Genomic DNA, 25018 nt, shown 5'->3' with positions numbered 1-25018 from the left:
TTACAAAATCCTAAGCCATTTCACAAAGGGATTGAATTGAAGAGATAACACATTTTCAAATAAAACTGAGGCCAGAATACAGATGCTCACCCTCTACAACTTCAACTATTACCAGTACTCAGATGTGAACAGAAAAGACCATTATTAAATTTACCTCTAAAGGATTCTATAAACCCTTTAGGTCAACAATTAAGTGCTCAGCATTTTTATTTTTTTGATTTTGTAGTAGAAAAGAATTTATCACCTATTATCACTTCAATTTTTACTGTTATTTACATTCAGGATAGGAACAATAATATTGATTTTCCTGCTACATTTTTTATTGTATGAAATAAAATATTTTCCATTAATTTTCTTTCCAGATAAGGGTCTGTCACAGATTACAGACTTCTGATACTTGTTAGTTTCCCTACAGAACTTTCTGTAAATCAGGCAGGGAGTGAAAAAAATTGCATGCCCTAAACTATCACTGAAATCCCCTTAACAATCAAAGAGGAAAGTTGCTACTGCAAAACTATAGTGAAATTCACCTCAAGCAAGACAGTAAGGTGCCTTCAGAAAGAGAGTGTCACTTAGTGGGTAGAACAGAATTCCAGGACTTGAGAAATTTGGGCTAACACAAAAAAGCTGAACAAAGAGTTACAGCACAGTAATGATTTCAGGGTCATGCAAAGGCACATTGTGGCAGGTATCATCCCAGTAGATACCAGTACTAAATATGGGGCCACTTTGGTCATTGGTACAATGAGATAAAGATGAAACATTGTCAGACCCAACAGGAATATGATTCTATGATTTTATGAATAGATGAAGCCAGAATGACTGGACATTGAGAAATTAACACTTCATAGCACACAGCTGTGACTGCTGGGAGGAGACAAATCCTAGGAAAAATCTTCAGGTTAGCAGTGGCTGCTTAAGTTAAAGCTAGAACAGTTTAGACAAAACTGAACTAAAACATTAAGATAAGATGATGTGCTGAGAAAAGACAGTTGATAGGATCCAAGAAAAATCCAGAGGGAAAAGAAGAGGAAAGTGGAAGAAACAATATTAGATGAAGAAAGTAAGATCTTGCAGTATGATGACTACTTAGTACGGAGGATGGCATATGATAAGGCAAGGCACAGAAAGTGTTAATAATTATTCCTCTGAGTCCTCTTGCTTCTTCACATCTAATGGCTGACCTTGAAATTCAAAACATTGCATTACTCCTCCCAGGTGTTAGATAATAGACAAATATTTTACATCGTAATCATAAAAATACTACAAAATCAAGCTGCAAAGTACCAGTCTATGACACCTTAATACAGACAAGCATTTGCATAATGTTCCGTTTTTAAAGTATAAAAATATGACACCTTGTTGGAACAGAAAGCTTACTGAATTCTGTACAAAATATTTAAATCTTTTGCTCAAATTTGGAATCCAAATTAACAGTCTTTTAAAGTGCTTTTGTATTCTTTTTTCCTTTTTGGACAAAAATCTATTCACAAAAAGCTTAGAAATTCTTCAGCCTGCTATGAAATCCCCATATAGGAGTAAAGTACTATCTGGGAAAAAACCCAAACAAAACTGGAAAGAACACACACACACACACACACACACACACACACACACACACACACACACACACACTCCTGTTTTGTTCCATTCAAAATAAAGATAAGTGAATACACAGCAAGTGAAAATACCACTATAGTCTTCCTTAGCTTACCAATATTGCTAAAACAGGACAAAGTTTTACAGGCTTCCTATTGATCCCACCTTATATATCAGCTCCTACCAATAAGCAAATGTCAAAGACAAACACTTTGTAATTTGCTGCTGACCATTAATGTAAAGCAGAATAATTGTTTAATAGTACCCAAAATTATTAATACTACATTGCACACAAAAGCCCAAAGTATCAGACCACTGCAAAAACTTTTCTAAGGGATGGGATGAAAAGATGGATTAAGATTTTGAAGGAAAGAAAAGTAATTGACAAGTTTTGGGTAAAAAAACTCCAACAAACCAGCTCGAAGATATTCAGCTTTGTAGCAAAAATCTTCTTGTGGTTTCCATAAAGCAACAAAATAGATATTATCATATTGACAAGATCATATCACAGCAGCTAGGGGCAACAACAGAGTGCAGGAATCTCACTGGAAGAGTTTTATTTAGGGCCAAGGTTCTTCTTGATGATCATCCATCAGCAGCCGCAGTAACTAATTTAAAATCTGGACAAATATAAAAAAAAATTTGCCAGCAGAGCTGTTGACACTTACCAAGTGCAAGCTATTGATTGAGAATCCCACTGGATGACTTCAGAATTTAGAAATACCTAAGTAATCCAACTGGATGCCTTACATCATCTTCTCTTGCAGACACCATTAAGATGTGAATTTTAAAACAGCTGAATGATTATCATATCCTGCTATATGGTAGGACTTGTTTCTTAATGATTATGAACAGATGAAAAATTAGAAAAGCTGGATTTTCCCAGGAAAGAATAAAAATACAGACTAGATTAAGTCAACCAAAAACTTTTATTTGTTTGGGGGGTTTTTTTGTTTTGTTTTTTTGTTTGTTTTGTTTTGTTTTGCCTGAGAAGCTACTTCGATGAAGTACTAAACCTCTGGAAGCACAAAACCTGTTTCTGCAAGGTTTTCTGTGAAGGACTCAAGCACCCAGAGAAAGGTTAGATTAAGACTTTTCCTCAGCTAATATTTTTGACATTGCAGTGCCTCTTCCCAGCTGAATGGCTGGCTTTCTCATTGAAAAAGCCACAGAAATAAGTATTTATCAAAGAACGTGAAGTATGTATATTTGTGAATTCCACAAGGAGCTTGAAGCACAGAGACTGACTGCTTTGTCAAGTAGATTGAGTTCCAATAGTGCCCTTTGAGGGAAGATACCAAACAGGAGAGAGAGCCATTCAGGACAATAAGCACTGTATGTCCTAAATGCATGTTAAAATATTAGGTATATGTTTCAATGCCTTCCTTTAAAACTGCAGTCTTTTTGAAACTGAAATTATCCATCAAAAATACATATCTAGGAAAAGGAGACAGTAAATTTCCAGATCCCAAAATCATCCCCCATAGGAGGCAAATTCATTAAAGATTTTCTCTAATGAGTGCAAGCCAGATTTGCATCTTACACATATGAGCCGGTACAGAACTGATCAGATAACTCATTCCTGAGGTTCCTGCAAATTTCAAGAACTGGCTGCTAGAGAAAAACTCACATGTTGAAGGTATATACCCTGAACTTCCCATTAAACTTTACAAGCATGGACACAAACCTAATCCAATAGCACTAGTGCAGAGAGTTGCAGCAACAAACCCCAGCAAAGTTTCTGGTCTTTGTACCTTCTCTCCCATCTGCTGCAGTGTGTCCATCTAGGAGCAGATCTTCATGCCAAGTCATTCTGTCTGCACCTGTAAATCAGTTCAGGTAATAGCTCTGGAATTCAAGCCAACCAGCACAGCAATGCTCATGTGCGTGTGGCTGTTCTCTCTTGGCCCCATGACAAGGCAGGCCTTTCCAAATGCTTTGGAAGCAGCTCCTGGCCCGTGCTGAACCCAAAGCATGCCCAGACACCATCTGCAAGAAGGATGGCTGGCTCCCACCAAAACTGTGCTCAGGACCATGCTAACTAATTATCTGCACAGCTTCCTGTATGGCAATATTTATGTTAATTAAGGGCCTTGCTAATACTGTTGTTACTATTACCATGATACTATGTTCCACCCCAGTGCAGAGCAGAGGATGTAACAGCATTTTGTAAATAACCAAATGAGCCACACAGTACCCATTCAGAGAAGGACATGAGTTTTACCCAATTTACAATCTAGGAGACTGTGGGATCAAAAGACTACCCGACACAATACTCTTCAAGGAAATGATGGTAAAGAACCAAGAATAAGTTATGGGATTCCTGATTCTTACTGCTCACACTTAGCTGCTGGGCCACTACCTATAACGTTAAATTATTCATCATTTCTCACAGGGAGGGCAGGCATGCACTCACAAGAAAAGCCTGGTGCAAGAAAAAGGGTTATCAAAGTATTCACACACTCTTTCAAAAGAGTTATTTAACTGACAAAAATATGCTGCTGTAACACATTTTCATGTGTAGGCAGCAATTATTCTCTACATCCTAAGGCTGGAATCCTGTGTGGGGAAAACTGAACTGCTCAGTATATGTAAAAGACAGGCCTCATTAACTCTTGGACATCTTCTCATTTCTTGGTCATAAATCCTATTACCTTGTATTACAGACTGCCATAAAACTCACAGATAAAAGATAATTTATGCTCAGTGTACAGAAGCTAATGTTTCTGCACTCCTGAGAAGCACACAACCAGAAAATGAGAAAGTATGTATGTGAAACCTTAAGCCATTCATATTGAGCATGGCTAGCATGATAAACATGACTCTCAGGGCCTTATGCTCTTCAGCCAGGGTATAGTCTAATGGTAATTGATATTACCAAATTTCAAACATAAAATGTATGAACTCTTGCATAAAATATCCTGCTTATAAAGACTGATTACTTCTTATTAAAAATTCAAGCTTTCCTCTCTCCCCTACTACAGAATGAAATATAACATCTATTCAGTACACAGGTACATTTCTTCTTTTTTCTTTTTTTTTCAAACTGCAATCATCACATAAGAAAATGCTTCACAACAAGCATCACATCCTAAAATTCTTACAAAGTATCCCTATTTCTGACTCCTATCCTAATTAGTGATGCATGACACAAAAAGTAACAGCCCTTGGAGCTGGCAGTCAAAGGCAGCTCCATCTTTTATTTGCTTTTTCTCTGAAGCAATTTAAATTCTTCAGACTTTGGCAACAATTTGAATTGTGTTGGTTATCTGCCCAAAGGAATATTTTGCTTTAGTGAAGAGTGAGCAAACATACTCATTTAGGCTGCTTGTCATTAGTTTTCCTTTCCCATTCAGACAAGAGAAAATCTTTCAGTGTCAGTTCATAAATTCTGTAGCTACAAACCATGTTCTCATTGTTTGGGCCTTTCCATAGGTGCAACTCATTTTATGTCTGCTTTATTTTCTTAAATTTTTTTTAGTGGTTTGACATACACTGGAATTAATTGATCTAAATTTACATACTTACAGTCTATATATATCTACATTTCAGCCTCCCACCCAGCTTCTCCATAGAGATCATGAAGACAGGTATTCATGGGATGTAATTATTCCCTGATTTTTTTCTCTTTTCTTTACAGGAGCTCATCCTTAAAGGTCAGAAATGAATGTAAGAGAGTTTACTTCCTTGTCGTTTTCTTCACTTTTCGTGCCAAAACATTTTAATCTATTTGCACTGTCTGCATATCTATTTCCCAAGAAATGCCTCAATACTCAAAGTTCTAATTACTCTTACATTCAAGACTTAGGTAATGTTATTGGCTGATGAAAAAAGTCAATGTCTGCCTGGTCCATCCTGCCTGTTAGTCTGCACTGGATCCCAAATCAGGCATTGTCCTTGCTGTCTTCCTCTTGCAACCCTGAACAATTTGAGCAAGTCTGTCATGTTTCCTGCAATGCTGTGGACCCTTTACAAGTGTGTTAAATATTGATGTATTTCTTCTACCATAACCTTCTATACCAACATTATAACAATTTGAAATCTCTCTGATTTTAATAGATTAATAATTTATAGATATTTGGTGGCCTTAGATATCTACTCACACCATTCTCCTATTAGTTTCTGCACTGGTAGCTATAAATTCAGTAGCTTGACTTGCTACTCCCCTTGTTATCCTTCCTAGGAGTCTTAAGGAATTACCAATTTATCTGCTGTATCCAAATATTTCAGATTCTGCCTAGGTACACATGACAGAGAACCACTCTCCTGCTACACTGAACCAAAGGCTAACATTATTTGGAAGCAAAACCATAATTGTGTTTTGCTCATATATTTTATCCAAAAATCCAATAAAGATCAGATTCTTCTTCCCAAGAGAAAAAGGTTTCCATTCTACATTTATAGAAAAAGCATCATGCTCTCAACTTTATGATTTGCATCAGCATTTGAATCTCAAAACCTTGCTTCATTTAATGCACAGTTTCCAGACTTGCATTTTGAACTGTCAGTGGGTCTCCCACTGTTTTAAACTCCCTCCTACCTTGATTTTAAATTACAAAGAGAAGAGGGGGAAAAGAGAATGTCATGATTATGGCTGTTTGGAAGAGAAAAATATCAAGCTGAACTCCATTAAGAAAAAATAAGGGGAAAGAGGAAGAGTACTTCCAAGCTTACGAACCTTGCTTCTCTCAGTTTATAAACTACTCACTTTTTAAAAGAAAAACAACTATGTAGTTTTATGTTATTATCTGGAGGTGCAACAACAGTTGACTGAAGATTCCAACAGCGACAAGTTTAAATCAAAAATGAAATGCAATTTTGTCAAAGTTAGCACTAAGATTGTTTAAATGGCCTGCCCCTATATATGCTCCATATTTCTGTATGCTAGAAATGGCCTGAAGTTTCCTATGGAACTCCGCCCATCTACAAAAAAAAATTTAAATACTTTTTGTATGGCATTATTAAAAATAGAACCAAGAAGTTTCCAGCAAACAAAACAATTACCAACCTCTCGTTTCTATTTAAAATGCACAGATCACGGTTTTGGGTTTTTTTCAAGTTGTAAAGGGTTTAATTATTCATGGAAGACTCATGAAAGCAACCTTAGACACAGGATTTTAAAGCCACTTATGGAAGAGATGAATGAAAATAATTAGAAATCTTTCTAGTCTTAGCAAGAGTTTTGTAAGTTAAACTGGAAATTGCCCACTTTATTTCAGTTCTTCAGCATGTTCTTAAAAATACCCTAAAGGAAATTTACAGTGGTCAGTGAAGTACTGCACACACAGATCAATTACAAGCAAGCTGCTCCTCACTTTTAGATTTTAACCACAGTTATCCTTTATTTCTCTTTCCTCCTCACTCTGCTGCTTTCATCTATTTAGCCATGCAACTAATGATCAGAGTAATTCCTCATCATACTGGCAAAAGAGCTCCTGTGCCTACTGCCTTTCTTGCAGACACAGTACTTCAAATTGTTAATAGAGCACCTGCCCCTGTGGCTTTAAATCTATAATCTCATTGAACTTCATTAATGCTTTTCTCAAATTACAGTGAAGCACATCTGGTGCAAAATTGTGTCAAATTTACCTGTGAATGTTATTTATTTTAATAGAATAAGCTTTCCAAGAGAAATTCAGAAAGTTAGGTAATCCTTTATAAACCTTGCCAAGGGGAAAACATATTTTCAGAAAAATAAATGAATCACTGTTGGAGAACAGTGTTTTATGTTTAGATTTGCCTTTAATTTAAATCTCAGAAGCTGAAGATCAGCAAGATATTATGTGTATGTTGTTTTGGGAATCAATAAATGCAATAACTGGTGAAAAAAAAACTCACAGAAACAACACATCTTAAATAAATTCCCCCACTGATGCTAGAAAGATTTCCATCATAATGAACTGCACCATTCAGAGCCCATAAGAGCTCTGCCTGATGTGTATGTCAGGAACTCCCTCATAACATCCTCTCACATCTTTTCTTTGTTCCTCTTATTGAAGACATCTGTATTGGTACTCACCATGCAAAAGGGGTGTGTGCTAAATTTAGACTTACTGAAATCTAATTTAAAAGGTTAATTTTATTTTTTTCCCATTATAATCAATATTCTATATTTACCCAATTCAGTTTTCATGATTTCTGATTTTCTTGTTTCTCCCATTTTAAAAAAATGTATTGTGAACAAATTAAACAACATCTTTTTCAGAGGAGGAATTCAGAACCCACCATTGCTGTCCACTTGCCTGCAATGTATTTTCTATTTCAGCTCTGACCCTACAGAACACAACTGATAAAGTGAGCACTTAATGGAGCAAGACCTAGGATGTCAGGGCAAGTGGAAGGTCAGTTTTATTACAAAGTAACTTTTCACAACACTTACAGGTTGAAGCAGGTAAATCAGTGAGCACTCCTGGATAACTATCACTGGAGAAGGAGTGATATTTGTTGCGTGAAAAAGTGTTTCGACCGATGCCATTGTTTGGTCAAAGCGTCCTCCAAGTCCACCCAAAGCCACAATCACATCGACCTAAAAGAGAACAAAAAGACTCACCAAGAAAACTCTCAGGAATGATCTCTGGACCCTGAAAATCCACAATAAAATCAGTTTGAGGGAAAAAAAAAAGAATAAAATAACTATTGACTATAGAAAAGCAAATGTCAAATACAGTTATTTACTCCCATTACAAATAAATACCATTAATATGATTTTTAAGTTGAGCACTAAAGCACGATAAATCCATGGCCAACACGTAGCACTTTTTAAAAGGACATAACCATTCTCCTTAAAATACAAGCCAGTTTTTGAAGGTACTTACCTGTCTGTCCCGAATATACAGAGTTTAGGATATATCACTCCACACATAAGCTCCTTGGGTAAGCATGGTATATCCAAACTATTGAATCCCCAGTTCTTTACGTAATTTCATTATTATACTCACAGCTCACAGAGCAAATAAAGGAAATATCAGGTTAGGCCACTATATGTCATTTTCATTCCTGCCACACAGCATTTCAATGTACAAGCAATACCACTCAAAAGCTGGCCCCGCTCAAGATAAAAAGTACTACTGTATAGGAAGTTCCATCCCACGTGACTTGGACATCACCTCCCAGCTGTCAGGGACAGACAGCCACAGGAGTACTCTCCAGTGTCAGTCACACAGAAACACCATCTGACTGCTTGTAATATGCCACGGAGTTGGACTGCTCCTGCTCAGTTCTCTCACACAGGCGTTCCAGACTCTGAACACTATTTCCTACAAGCAGAAAGGGAATATTCAAAAGGCTTGGTTCAGAGCTTTAGGGTCCTTAAATAAAAGGTCACTGAGTGCAAAGTATTATTATTATTACCTCCATAAGGTAGATCAGTTATATTCAGTAATTGTATTTTAAAAAGCTAACCCTAAGTCATGTCTAGGGCCCTAAGACATTGCAGCTCTGAAGTCTTTAGAAGCTGCTTTGACAATGGCCATCTGGTTAAGTTTCCAATTTTACAGAGCTTAAGTCTATGGTTACTGTGATTACATGAAATTTTACTCAACCCAAGAGCCACATAATGGTGCTCTGTGTATCTGGAATGATGTATTAATAGCATCAGTTTCTATTTTTATTACCGGGTCTAGGGCTTTATGAGTCTGTTGAATATTGTTTTGCATGAAAATTAAGGTTTTGTAGAGATATACCACCTTTCTCATCACCACCTGGAAAATTCTTCAGAGGCCAGAGTGGATCAATATAACACATTACACTAGCAGCAAACACTGAAATAAAAAAAAATAAAGAAAAAAAACTATCCTTGTACTGCTGACAGCCTGTATTTTCTGTGCAGATTACAGATCACACAGACAAAATGTACAACCAAGAGAATATGAATGCTAAGAAAACCTACCCTTAAACAGAAGACAAAATAACAAAAGGTGAAAAGCATGTGTTCCCAGCTAAGCCACAATGTTATAATATATTTTCCCTTTTATTGATTCCATTTTAGAAACAAACTGATTTATTTGACTGGTGATGACTGTGAGTCAAAAGGGTGGATCAATTCTCTGAAAATAATACTACTAATAAGACCACCAACACCCATCAGTTCCCTACCAGACAACCAGCACTAAAATGCTCTCCTCCTTCCCCAAGAGAAGCCATGGTGAAAATCAGCTATACTAACCTGGAACCACAGTGAACTTAAAAGTGGGTTGATAAAGGAGCAGGATCCACAGGTATGTTGCTTTTCTTCTAAACAATGGGACTGAAGCTCAAATATTAGCCTAGATTAATCTTCTAGAAACAAAGCAACTACTGTATAGTTTATTGGTGTACATACGTCTCACTATACACAAATCTGTTTGCTTTGGCTTTGATGATTGGTGCCAATATAAAAGGTAGGAATGAAGGAAATACAGAGTTAATTTGATTTGGAACTGAAATGATGCAGTAACATTCTAAACGTGTCTTCTTTCCCTTGTAAATCCTTCTTTGTTATTATCACATATATGCTTCCCACGAAGTAGAGTATCCAGCTCAAGGGATGAAGTGCACAGATCTGCAGAGTTCTGCGGCAGAGACAGCCAGAGCACTGCAAGTATCCTGCTCAAAGTCCTACTCCTTATTAAGTTGTAACAGTGCAGTCTTGTGGATTGGTTACCAAAAAAGGAAGAAAATCAAACCAATATAGCATGGAGTAGGCATGTTGAAAAGGCACTAATAAACCAGAGATACACGTTTGAGGTGTGTTGGGAGAAGGATAATAAAGATCTCTGAAAAGGGAATGGATCTATTATTTACGGTTTGCATGGATTGTGAAAATGAAAAACACAAGCGCGTGATATGTATGCAAACAAACCCAGCTGGAGTATGAGAGGAACAGAGAGAAAAGCTAAAATTCTGCACTTCTACGACAGTTTACAGCAACACTTTTCACTGGATAATCTTGATTGAAGTGACAGGCATCCAGACGTTGTAGAGGACTTTTAGAGCCTTTATTTGAAGGTCTAGGCATTCACACTTTGTTTATTTAAAGAACCAAAAAATACAGAGAGGCTAAGTGTAACCAAAACCTCAAGAACCTTTTCATCCTAAAGCTATCATCTCTGTTAAAACCATCCCCCCCAACAAAACAATCAGTTCCTTCCCTGCAATCACTGCCCCTGGAACAGACAAGAACTTAAAAAAATGGATGTGCCATGAAAGCATGTACACAACTCTGTCATTCCAGAAACTAAGACAAAGTGAATAACCCAAGGACTGGTATATTTAGATATTCCCACGCTACAGAGAGGAAAGGCCATTTGTTTTTTGCACTATGATTTCCTGCATACCACAGGCCACAGAATTAATCCTGTTACTGCTAATGAGCCCAAGAGGCAACATTTGACTAAAATGCTGTACTTCAATTGAAATGTCCATGCTTCACTTAAATGTCCCATCACCAGCTGCCTTACACAATTTGTTTTCACATTGTGTTGTTCATTTCCTGAGAAAAAAAAGGACATAAAATCATAAATAACTACAAAGAACAGCTTAGATCATTGCAGGCACATTCTCTTGGACTATCTATAACCTGAATTAAAAGATCTAAGGGTAGGATCCAGTAATCTTTAAAAGATACACCCATGTGTTAGTATGTCTTGAGAAAGTTTTAGAAGTCACTATCAAAGAGCAGGGCAGTGAAAAAGAGAAGGAAAACATATAGTAAGGTTTGTGTTTTTTTTTTCCTTCTCCCACAAACTGTAATTTAGAGGGTACAGTAACCAAGGGGAACTGAGGCTCTCACCATATCAGAATGAAATTGCTCAGGTTCCTGCTTCCACTCTCACAGAGAATATTGAAATGTACAACCTGCTGTAAACTCTTTGCAGGCTTGATAAACACTATGAAAGCTGGCCCTGACATTCCTCTTTGTAGTATAAATGGGTTAAATACAAAGAAGATTTTCAATTTATGACTGAGGAACACACATTTAAGGACACAGGAAGCTGTGAACTGCCTGGAGTGAGTGAAAAGAGTGCAATATCTAGCTTTGCAATGTCAGTATCACCATGACATATAAGAGTGAATTCCAACGCCCAAACTGATACCAAATGATGCCCACTCTTTTCAAAACCATGCTCATTATCTCGGATAAGAAATTCCCAGGGAAAGGACAGACAACTCAAAGGGCTTTCTTCTCCATGAGTTCACTTGTAGTCAAACAACTTGCAAACAAATACATGCCTAAGTCTCAGGGAGGTGGGCAGATGAAAGGAAACAAATTCACTGACAACAATCAGGAGCACTGAACAAACTGCAAAGATCTCCCCTAAAGGAAAAAAGGAAGACAAGAGTAATCACGATGTCGTAAAAATTCTGGAGTCATGAATAAACCTCTCCCTCCTCTGAGATCATGGAGCCCATCCATTGCTAATATCCAAGATATCAGTATGCCAGTTACAGGTTAGATACCTGATTGGAACACAGTGGGCTTTTAGCACCTTCTCAGTTCACTGAAATCCTTTCATCTTCCACAGCCTTTCTTAATTTTCTAGAATTCGTAAGATTATTCCTTTAATTTTTAAAGGAATATGACATAGGCAACAAAATTATTGCAGTATATGCATAGCATGTTGGAAGTTTATTATACACTGAAATATACATGCATACACACACATATATTTATAAAAGTATCTTGTGTTGAAAAACAATTAAGTAGTAGTGTGAATGGTACCTTTATTATTACTTTATTGGTTTGTCACTTCATCAATTTTGGTCAGTTTTCAGAAGAAAAGCATTTTCTTCTTCATAAGGCAATTTATCAGGTCAGGACATGGTTTAAATTATTTTCTGCTCTTTGCATCAGCTTCAGTACCAAAGACTTTAAAACACATCAAGCACTTCCCTTGATTACAAATGGGCCAGAGTAGATTTTAACTCATTTGCCCATAGCTGTGTCAGAGCTCTCGTGCTGGCCAGATAAGTAATTTTTTATATCATCCTCAAAACTGCAATGTAAGTTTAATGAACTACTAAAATCACACAGTTCAATGTTAAATATGTAGCAAGATACTGCCCACTTGAGTTGATTATACTGGCTCCCTAGCTCAGTGTTTTACATAAAAAGTATGACATTCATTATGTAGAAATGAGATGCTGAACCACACAGCAGCATCTGAACTTTGCTCAGGTAGAATCCTCTTTACTTTAGCCAGAATTTTCTTACTGCTTCAGCCATCTGACTCTTCCTGGGAACAAGAGCTCTCAGACAAAGGTTGCCATCCTGTCTGTGTACCTGAGATGATAATCTTCAATCAGCTTCATCCTCATCTCACTGACTCCACTAATCTATATATTATATTGTTCCAACTTCCTCACAAAGCATTCATTGCTTTTTATCTTCATTTTCTTACAGTTTCACCAAAGTGCTTTCTCTATTGGTAATGCTTTTTAATTCAAATAAGAGGTTAATTCTCTCTGGTAATGACAATAAGTATGCAAACAGATTGCATTTGTCTGCTTAAAGCAGGAAACATGTATGATGGTGAAATGGAAATGAGAAAGATAATCTCAAAATCCAGAAACAGACTTGAATTGCTGGAAACATTTTAAGCTTGGTTTTCTATTGACTTGTGTTTACACTTCTGGTTGAATAACTATTTCATTTCAAAAAATGAAGCTTTGGCTTTGCCCTCTCTTGTAGGTAAATGGGATGTCTGAGGGCATATATAACAATCTACCATTATTTTTGTGGAACATAACATTGACTTAATTCTTAGTTACTTAAAGAAACCTAACTGGTGAACTGTTGGATCCCAAACAATGCAAATTTGACTTCCTGCTTTTGTGCTGATTACTTGTGTATGACCTTGGTCAAACAATGCTTGCTGTGCCTGAGGTAGAAAGGCGACACTAACAACTCCTGCTTTGCTACTTCTGGTCAGCTGGAGCAAAGCTCTACAATTCTTTCTGTGTGTGAGATCAGGGTCACTGATTGCCTTAGATCAGGCGTCCTTATTGCCGAAGATTTTCTGGAAAAAGGGTTTTTCTGTACTCCTGACTGATACCATGCAGTTCTGAGTAGGTAAAAGCAATAGAACTCTTCAAGCAATATGTTTACTGATGCGTTGGAGGAAAATGCGTGCTAGTTTTGATTCAGACATATTAATTTTGTGAATGAACAAGGATTCCAGGACTATCAATCACTTGTCTTCTGAAAAATCATAAAATCTTCTAATCTTTTAAAACAGTATGAAAAAACACTCACATGCTAACCTTTCTCTTCCCATAACTGAACTACTGTAATAGACAGCGTGCGCTGTGGTATCACCACCATGGAAGTGTGAAATCAATAACTAAACTGTCATACACCAAAGAAAAGAAGTCCTGGATTTGTATTAGGAGCAATGCAAAAGGCATTTGAAAGATTATACTAAAATGGTCTAGCAAATAATCTTCAATGATCTAATAGCCACTTGCATCCAGTGCCAAAAGCTGTTTGGCATGTGCTGTGGCTTTAATCATTCTGAATAATGCCTCCAGGAATTACAAGAAGAAAATACAAACTAACTACAAACTCTCATCAATGAACAATTCAAGGCAGGAAGAAAATCTTCAAGAAAATCTGTTCATTGTGAGCTTGGTACCCCTTATTTCTCTTAATTCTGGATGCCAGTCTTTACTGTAGCAGCCTTCCTCCCTCTCCCTCCAATACATTTCCATGTTGTCACAAGACTGGCAGGGCAACACAAGTACATTCCACTGCTTCTCAGCCAGCAGGATCCCCACACTCCTGTGCTGAAGTCTCATGCTGTGCGGATCCCACAGCCCTCAACAAGAGCCAGCCTGCAGCCTGTGCTGGAGGTTAATCCAGTCCTGCAGTGTCAGCAGGTGGGAAGGACACTGCACAGGGAAGAGTCTCCTCGTTGCAAAGACTCTCTTTTCAAAGCCTCTACTCTTCCCCCAGTGGATACAGATCATGATCCAAAACAGGGAGCCTCGCCCTGGTCTGTGGCTCCTGCTGCAGCCTGCTTGGCAATCTTGTGCAGGAAGGTCCCTGGCTGCTCAGGACCTGACGGATACTCTAAGTTCTGCCTGCCAGCACACAAACACAAGCCGTATCCTGTATCAATGAGAGTGTGTGTACCTTTGCACATCTCCATGAGCCCTGACAATTTCACTTTGATTTCCCTTACAGTTCTGTGGTGGGTTAATCTCGGCTGGCTGCCAGGGATTCAGTCAGCCTCTCTCATTCCCTCTCCTCAACAGGACAGAGGGAGAAAATGAGACAAGAAAGCTCATGGGTCAGGACAAGGACAGGGAAATTGTTAATTTTCATTTACCATCACAGGCAAAACAGACTTGACTTGGGGAAAATTAATTTATTGCAAATTAAAAATCAAGTTAGAGAGGAAAAGAAATACAAAACTAAGCCTACCTTTCCATCACCCATCCTTTTTACAGGCCCGACTTCACTCCTTCATTCCTCACTCCTACCTCACGATTCCCCTGAGTGGCACAGGGAAACAGGGGTCTGTGGTCAGTTCTATCAGCTCCTCTCTGCTGCTCCTTCCTTATCATGTTCTGCTACAGTTTGGGGTTCTCTCCACAGAATCCAGCCCTTGAAGAACAAAATCCTCTGCCATGGGTCCCCCACTTGCTGTGGCTCCTGCCAGGATCTTGCTCCTGCGTGGACTTTTCTCCACAGCTTGCAACTTCCTTCAGGGCACATCCACCCTCCACTGCCTGCCTGCTCCAGAATAGGCTCCTCTACACAGGCTGAAGCTCCCTTGGGACAGATCCACTTGCTTGCCCAGGGTTCTCCAGGGGAATCTGGAGGCTGGAGCCCCTCCTGCTCTCCCCTTGGGGCTGACATGGCTGTTTTGTCTCCCTTTTCCCCTCACCCCTCCCTGCCTGGGCTGAGGGGCTCAGCTGTGCTTCTCCTCATGGATGCCTGTGAACTCCACCAGCACCTGGGCACACAAACCTGATAGCTCATGACTATGCCTGTTTCTCTAGAAGGCTGAGATGAAGAGAAGATGTGTATTTCCCTTCCCACCACAACTTCATGTGGTTCTGTTTCAGCTCCTGCTCAGATGCTGATGCAGGACCCTTGGAAATCCTACAAAGGAAGCTGAACAAACCTGTGATATTGTGAGACAATGGGGTAGAATTTCTGTAGCCAAGAGTTTCCATATGAAACACTCTGCCAGCTGCCCACAGGCACTTATATCCCCGTGAACAAGAATGCTGACTTCAACACTACTGAGAGTTGAGACCTTTTCCTGTGACTTCCTAGACTAGGTGTGTGTTTTCTTTAAAACTAACTTTCTGCCTGGTTTTGTTTTCAATTTTGTCATATTAAGTTTAGGTGTCAAATTTTAAGGAAATAATAATAGATTTTTAAGGGGAAACATTCCATACAAAATAGAGAAACTTAAAGAATCTCAATTTCCATTATATATGTATTCCATATTATATTTAATATATATAATTTATATATAATCAACATATAAAATATATTATATATATATATAATTTATATATATATATAATTTCCATTATATTTTTTTTTTTTGGTTCCATCTGAGTTAATAGTAACAACTCAGGCATTTTCCCATTGTAACATTTAGCAGTGAAGTCTGCATAAAAGATGTCACAAATAAGGCAGAGCTTTGGGGGACCTTCACTCTCCCACAGCAGCATCGCAGAGGACGTAACAGCCTGAGGCACTTGTGCCCTGCTAAGGAGAGGCGTTAGCTCTGCTATTTAAAATGTTTAAACTCAGATTCACACAGGTCTGAAGATCTCCCAATAGATCCCAACAGAACAGTAATATTTTTAACTGGTCTGAACATTAATCTTCATGATGAACAAGGGGATAATAACCTGTCCTATTATACTCCAGGGACAGATATAAGACCTGAAACTAAAGATGGAAAATTTTTCCTGTGTCTCTCAGGCTCTATTCTGTGAATGGTTCCTCTTTTGAGTGATTTCATTGAATACCTGGGCAGTACACAATGACTATTTTTTTTCTAAGGTAGTGCAGACTTGGAGAAAGAAGTCTTGAATTTATGCATTTGTTTAAAAGAAGCTGGACATATTTTTATACTGAAGAAGTACCTTATGATCTGGATGTCAATTTTCTTTTGTAGCGTAGGTTCAGTATTTATAGCAGGCAAGTTAAACATAGCCTGAGTAATTACAGGATGTATTTTATTTTTCTACACTGTCCTCTAGACCATATACATTTAGCCACATACTTAAAAAGAAATGAAGCATGATTTCTTAAACTGGAGGCGCTTGTGAAGCTGTAAACATTTTATGTTCACATTTACTTTGCGGAAAATATTGAGCTTTAATTGTTCAGTACTTAGTTGCTCAGTTGTTTAAAAGGGAAACTCGATGGGTTCTTTATGGAAGTTGAAGACACCATTCCCTGTCAGTGGCACAGTAAAAGGTAGGTGATTTAATAAGGAATAGCAAGAGCATCAGAACTAGCAAAGCCTGGTTGCCAGGGCAGCTCTGCTATGAAGACCCTTCAGTACCTACTTTTGCTGAGCTTGTGCTTCTGCCTTTTTTTAATGTGGGAATACTGTAGGGGCCTTTCATGCACCTGGTTGCCTCATTTTCTCAATATTTGTTAAGAGTTAAATTACTCTACACCCCTCTGCCCCTTCTTGAACAGCACTGGTGTCAGCAAAGAGGTGCAGAGTTAAATGTCAGGAAAAGCCAAAGCATTGCAGAAAACAATGAGGCCTCAGGACTACAGGCTAAAACATTTCTGTGTGGCACCAGACACACACTTTTACTTTTCAATGGTCTTAATACCTTCCTCTCCCCTCTGCCCCAAGACTCCTTTCTAGGTAAGGAAAAGAAAAATAGAAGAGCCACCACCGCTTCAAAAGCTTTTACTGATATTACAATTTCACTGTTTTTCTTGTCTATTCAAAGGCCAAACAATATTACAAAAAGAGGGATTACATAATGGCAAAAAACCCTTAAACAATCCAAAACCATTAAGGAAGCATTCTTATATGCATTACTTAGGTTAAACAAATTTCCTTGAATAGGGTAAAAAAAGAAGCCACAGGAGAAGTTTATTAGTTGACTGATTCACCCTCTGCTTTAACGATCAGATCACTGCAGCTCATGAAGTTATGAAAGTGTGCTCTCTAAAGCCAGTGTTTCTTACACTCGGGAATGAAGAAAACTGCTCAAAGTTTTTATGAAACTATCTCTACAACAGCCAAAAAACTTGTTCACGCTTGACAGGCATCTCAATTTAGTAGGAAGAAACCATATTTGAGATGTAAAAAAATGCTTTATTATAATCTGCAGTTAAAATTTATCATACTAGCTCAAATTTCTTAATATGCTTAACAGTAAACTTACATTCCATTAACTAGAATCTGGTAAAACAGTTTTATAACTTATGGGAGATTTCATAACACCACAGTATTCATGTGTCGAGCAAAAAAAAAAAAAAAGAAACCCAAACCCAAGTTATTTATGAAGATCTCAGGCAACAAACAGAGCTCTCAGTCCTTGAAAAGCAAAAAATTTCCTGGTATCAAGAGATATGGCTGTTCAAGATCTCCCACTACAATATCCACATCCAAGACTGTGTCAATATAAGTATGACAGTCTTTTGAGGATAATGATATGTCCTTGTAGCTTGACCACTTTCCCAGGAAGGGGCAGTTACATCAGCAGTAGCTGCCCTCAGGGAAGCTGTGCTCCTGCAAAGCAGAAGGGGCTGAAATGGGGAGGAGAATCACATCTCCTATGAGAAAGTTACTAACAGCAAAACAGGTGATTGCAAAGGAAACAGTACATCACCTGTAGTAACCTCATGCTCTCTGTTTCAAATATATTTAGCCTTTGACTAAGTTGAGAGAACAGTTACTGGCTTCCTTATTAGCTTCTGCAGTCCTGTTAATGAGCATATCCTTGATCTCTCTAATCCCTTGAACTTCCTAAATAAACAGGTTTTTTTCCCTTGTTCTTCCTCTCCCCGAAGCTTGATATGGGATTTAACTTTTTAAATAAACTAACTGAAATCAATGCATTCTCCAGAATCCCTGCCCTGTTTGTGACATAAAAAAAATATTGTCATAGGTCTAATACAAGCCCCAGTAGAGCATACAAGGATTATGTATGAAAATTTCTTGGGATGTGATGCACTGTGCTCTTGCAGACACCCATACTGCATAAAATTATTTGAAGGCAAAGATACTCAGAGTGTCTTGATGCTCACAGCTGTTGTGGAACAGGAACATAACTTACATGATATTAGGATTTCTCTTTGGGAACTGGCAAGTTCTGATATCTTGTATTATAAATTTTACCATACCTTTACAATGGGAAGCATTAAAATAATTCAGCAGTAAGAAAGATGGATTAGATACTGCATTCCTTGAAGGTAGACTTGGACCTTAAGAGTTAAAATAGTCTTCAAGGATATGTCTGAAGACCCTACTGGAGGGATTTACTCATGTTGAAAAGTATTATGAAATTCTACATCTTAGAAGTGGGAATTAACAGGAAACTCTTGAGATCCATTTGTTTCTTTTGGACAGGAAAGGTTTATGAAGAAGATTACTATTAAAAACTCATGAAAAATCATTTGATGCAGCACTTGACAGAATAAGAACCTTTTCATTACACATATTTAACTTCTCCTAAAATATATCTCATTTGCATTTTTATTCTCCTTCTGTGAAGCATTAAGAAGAAAAACTCAGTGCTGGCATCAAAACTGAAAATATTTCTCAGTCCTTCCTTCTATATAGGGTTTGGTGATAAATCCACAAGCTTCAATGTCCTTATAGTCCTTTAGGTCCAATGGTGAGGCACTGGAACTGGTTTCAGAGATAAGTTATGGATGCCCCAGCCTTGGAAGTGTTCCAGGCCAGGCTGGATGAGGTCCTGAACAGCCTGGTCTAGCTGAAGGTGCCCCTGCCTGTGGCTGTGGGCTGGAAATAAACAATCCTTAAGGTCCCTTCTAACCAAAACCATTCTGTGATTCTGTGATTATTACAAGAACTTCCCATTTCAACTCCATGTCAGCGTTGAGATTTTCCAGTCTGCCTCTCCCCCAATATTTTGGTATTTAATAACTTCCCAGTTCTCAAATCCCAGCAACAGACTATCCTCATTGCTAGGCTTTGCTTTAAGAGCCATTCCCATTGCTATTCTGAATACGCAAAAGTTTTCAGAAATGAAACCAAGTAATGTTCCATCCTGAAATTACCAACTACCAACATGAGCAGCAAAATTATGATTTAGTCAGGAAATGAAACCAATCTATGTACTGTTAAAAAGTCACATCATCAGGAAAAACCTCAACTGATAGACAAAACCAAAACTAAGCCAAAGAGAGCCCAGTATTCGCAATAATTATACTGTTTCTTTGTGTAAAAAATTACTCTCTTTTAAAGTATCTTCTGATTTTTGTTTCAGGGTACTTTGGGTTTTCCTTCAGGGCCGTTTTTTTCTTATAGAAAGACATATAAACCAGAGAGGGTTTAATAAGCTGTTTGAAACACTGCACAGCTGAAGATGATACATGAACTTCACTGTCTTCTCTTTAGCACTTTGTAAACATAGGACTTCACTAACCTGTTTAGCCTTGCTCAACATAAAAGAAAGTGGACTGATTCGACACTTTTGTAAAGTAGAAAGGGAAGAATGCTTGCATTCACTTAAAAGAATTAATATCCTGTACTGCTGATTGACTGAACCTATGAAGTGTAATTTTAAAATGGAAATGTTGGTAGAGTATTCCTTTATTGCCAAGAGTTTTTACAAAGAGTAGGTTTGCATATTTCCCCTTTTTCATATTGACACTGGTGCTTTTATCAATTTAAACACAGTAACATTAAAACCACTAAAAGGCATGTAGGTTTCAATAAAACTAATTTTTTATATCTTCGGCCCATATAACCAAATGAGCTGCTTAAACTTTTTTTAAGCAGAAAAGATAATAAAGCTAAATGAAAAGTCCCAGAGCTTAGTTTTAAGACTAAATGGTATTTTAGATAAAACAGTTAAGAAAAGCACTGTTTGTAACTCTGAGATAATGGCTTAAATCTATCTTTATAATATGAGTATTCTTCTTGGAGCTGCAAAATTGATAAACACACTTTCAATTCTCACTGGCATGAGTTGTTATAAGCTGAGTGAGACCAGAGATGCTGCTATTGAAGAGCATTTGATGAATATGGGGAATTGGATGATCATTCCCAACTATATATGCTGGTAGACTGGACAAATTGCTTCTGTACTTCTGCTTCCATTCTGCAAATCAAAGATAGCAACATACACTTCTAATGCAAGATCTGTTGATACCTAAATAAGAGATATTGTAAGCTTGCCTATCCTTTTGCCAGTTCAGTTGGTTTCTTGAAATATCTCATGTTGAAAGAAAATTAAGAACAGAAAGTAGTACCAGACAGAAGTAAGTTTAAGGTCTTGTAATGAAGAAAGGAAAGTACTTATATATCTACAGAATGAATAAAATAGTGATTAAAGCAGTAAAGCAAAATGTGCACACCTAATAGACCATAAACAATGTGAAAGACACACACAGCAGCAATAAAGACAGAGTTATTAAGATATTTAAAAAGCACTGATTAAGGCCAGGAAGGAACACTGCCAGAAAAGGTGTGCATTTCTATACATACTTGCATGAGCATGTCTGTGCATGCATACTCACAGTCATGCAGAAAGAGAAATATCTGACAGCCTTTAGGTTGGAAAGAAACTTCAGGAGTCAGATTCTCTTGGTGGTACTTCATTGCTTCACTCTTCCAATAGAATGCAATTCACAAATGAATTTGGGTTGAATTTGGGGAGAGGGAAGATTAGGACTGATTCTAGCTTGCACATATAAAGGGTACTGCTTTTTCTAAAATTTACTGCAGTATGTAATTATAAATGCATATAATTAGGTGACTTAGATCCCACAAAATGACCGCAATGCAGCTTTCTGCATGACTTGGCTATGCAACCAAAATACGCAATGTAAATCAGAAATTAATTACCCAGAGGATTCAGAAACTAATTCTAAGAGTGTTTATTTGAGAAATAAGGAAAAAGCAGTCATGAATTTGGCTAATTATTCCAGGATACAGAATTACTGCTCTTTATATTGAACAAGGAGTTCAAGAACTAATGAGATGTTTTCTCTCCCAGATTTGTATCTCAGCTGACCACCAACTCTACCTGCATATTTCCTTGTGGTAAAGACATTTCTAAGGTTCTTCTTAAACTAACTACCAGTAAAAATCTAAGCTAACTTTTTTGCATACTTCTTTTCATATAGGGGCACTGAGTGTCTACCTCACCTGCATTCTCACTCAGCCAACCTCCAAGAAAGCTGTTTGACAAGGTTATCTTTCAATATTCTTTTCCTCTATTCAAAACTTATTTGTTCAAAAGCTATTTGGATGAGCAGGAAGAAAGGAAGAAGATAAAGGCCCAGAGACATGGAAAGTAAATTACACAAACTTAATCCCTTTGGAACAAAATATTGTCATATGCTCAAGTGAGCTCAAAAACCTCCATGACATAGAACATCCATACAGGTGACTGATAAATCAGAGCAGAAATTTTATCCATTCAGTGTAGCAGACAAATGCTAACTTATTCTCTGACCAATGAAGGGATGCCTGTTTTGAATACCTCAGCTACTCACACTTGAATTTAATCCAGACAAACTACCTCATGGGATTGTGGATCCATGGCATACATTGAATGCAATTAACTTCCCAGCTTAACATATTGCTACGCAGAAACAGCAGCAAACACAGCATGACTGTGGCATCAATTTTAAAAAGATATTAAAGAGATACCTTCCTTGTTTTGTAACTTCAACTATAAATCATGGGAAAACAAATCTGTAGTGTCTCTTTGTCTTATTCCTCTTTGACAAGTGCTTTAGATAGAGAGAGGAAATACCAAAACTGGAGACAAACATATCTTTTCTGGCACCAGGAAGACATATTCCACCTAGTTAATGCTCTCAATTAAAAGGAAAGCTTTTTTGATATTTTACAGAAGGAAAAAAACTCCACTTTGTGACATGCAAGTTTGTCCTTGAGGTCAAAAAACACAAATGCAGATGAAGAACTCGTTCTTTATTCACTTCTGATTTTCAGACCCTGGACCTAGTTTTCTTCTCAGCTGTGTGTACCTCTCAAGTGATCACAGAATTCAATGGCAGCTTTCTTTGCTGAAAAAAATTGCATTTTCCTTAAAGATTTTAGATCTATGGCTGGAACAGTCTGTTGTCTTACTACTTGACATTTTTTGTGGCAGGATGTTACCCATACAGAAACCTAAATTAAGTGCAAATGTAGGTATTTAAGGAGGCTACAGTCTCAAAAGGGCCGAGTGGTTGCATCCATAAATTGAGGCCAGTGTATTTTGCAAGCACTCAGAATCTCTCTGTCACTTGGGGACCAGACATCAAGCTACTCTCTGCATTATCAGGACATTCTGAAGAACCACCAAACCTCCTACTAAAGAATTATATCCAATGCTTCTGAACAAAGGGCAAATTAGAAACTGAACTAATAATTTACAGAGTTGTGATACAGTTTTATCTTACATTTGCTTAAGTTTCACATTTTATCTCCCTAAGTGACTAAGAAGTCTCAATGACTTCTTCAAATTCCTTAGAGAATGCAGAAGACCAAAAGTAGAAATGCAGTACGCTTTTATCCAGTGTGCATGAATAAGATAGCATCTTATTATGTTTTATGGAACAGGCACAGCAAACAAAAAGTAGCTAGCATTTGATGAACATTGTGCTTAATTTTGGAAAATTTATGTGTTACTTCTTGCACCTCTGAAAAACTCAGACTGTATTTAAAGCACATCTCTTACATGTAACAGCATACAATTATAACTGAACTGAAATCTTAGGTTTAGTGCATTGGCATGATCACTACACAATTACTGCAATTACACTCAGGCTTGTATTTTACAAAATATCCTCAAAGATTACAATGTGGTGTTCTTTAGGCAACTTGACACGGCTTTACTGTGAGTGATCACAGAACTCAAACTTCTACAAATAGACTACTTATTGCTTAAACACACCTGCTGTAGCTGTTTTATTGTACAGTCTTATTTTAACCACACATTGATTATTTATCATAAAACCTCTTGTAAAAGCTTAAAAAAATTCCTTCTCTAGCAATAGCTGGGATTAGATAATTAACAGAATCAAGGAAACATTTAAGTTCTTCTTCATTGTAAAGGCATTTCTATTAGGAGGAAAGCACTTTGCTTGACAAATTCAAAACAAATCCTACACATAGGTGGCTCATCTGTTTCAATGGCACTCATTACCTTTCCTTTCCTAGATGGAAGGACACCCCTCTGAGCTCTTGTGATGACAAATTATAGGGGAAAATAAACTGTTTTATAAAGAGTTTCTTGGCTCACAGCCAGACAGATAAGAGACGTGTATGGTGAAACCATCCCATCTCAGCCTATAATGATGGGGAAAAAACAACCTTGATGAACAACAGCATAGTATTGAGATACAATTGCAGATGGGCATTATGTGACAGCACTCCAAAGTGTCCCATGGACATTTATTGTCTTTAGAAAAACAAGAAGTTTTAAAACAGTTTAAGCAAAAACCAGTGAATTTTTTATCAGCCTGCTGTGACGGAAGATAGAGAGAAGGGTATTGGCATTTTGATCCCTTGCTGCTTTATTGCAGTATGATGATCTCAGGAAATAAGGCAACTTTCTTATCCTGTTACAATGAAAATGGGTAAAGAGGTTTACATGTCTCTTTCCATGTTGTGCAATTGTTTTAATTTTCTTACACACCTCTTGTGTAAAGCCCTTACTTTGGGTAAAGGATGCAGCAGCTGCTCCCTCTCTTAACTCCTACATGAAGAGCAGAAAAAAAGAGGTCAGGTCCTATGAATGACTGTACCATGGTGGAGGAAAGGGCAGCAATCCCAAGAGTACATCTGCTGTCGACTCATCACAATTGAAATTCCCAAGGAATTTTAACTGTGCATCTCAGAGACAAAACAACTGGATCTCTGAAACTAAACTGTGGAAGGGGAGGGGGAAATGTTGCCTCCCTTGCCTTTCCAATGAAATGAGCTGGACAACTCCATATGGATTCTTTTAAGTTTAGTGCACTGGTTGCTCTGAAAAGCCTGCCTTTGATTCCAGAGGAACATTTTGCAGAAAGAGGTATTGCTTACCATTTGCAATGTTGGTAGGGCAAGATTTCCCCTCTCCATTTCATCTTTGAAATGGGAGAGAAAGGGGATGAACATCAAGGCACAGTGTGCCAAGACTTGAAAATATATTTACATGCTGAAGTTGGACTCTTGCTTTGAACACTAGCCACAACAGCCTTCTGCACTTTGGGTAGTTCATTAACAGAAATCAATACAAGCTGCCTTTTAAG

The 25018-nt window shown here is 37.6% G+C and overlaps 1 protein-coding gene across 1 annotated transcript in view; it reads right to left on the bottom strand.

Moving 5' to 3' along the window:
- TPK1 (thiamin pyrophosphokinase 1) overlaps positions 1-25018 on the bottom strand; it is a 242577-nt gene that overhangs the window by 94343 nt on the left and 123216 nt on the right. Inside the window, exon 6 of the mRNA XM_062506248.1 lies at positions 7979-8125. Coding sequence (XP_062362232.1) covers positions 7979-8125 — 147 coding nt within the window. The remainder of the gene's footprint in view (positions 1-7978; positions 8126-25018) is intronic.

Source organism: Cinclus cinclus, chromosome 1 (assembly GCF_963662255.1).
Source record: "Cinclus cinclus chromosome 1, bCinCin1.1, whole genome shotgun sequence".
In the NCBI taxonomy this organism is placed as follows: domain Eukaryota; kingdom Metazoa; phylum Chordata; class Aves; order Passeriformes; family Cinclidae; genus Cinclus; species Cinclus cinclus.
The sequence above is the reverse complement of the archived record's forward strand: the minus strand, read 5'-3'. Positions and strand labels throughout refer to the sequence as shown.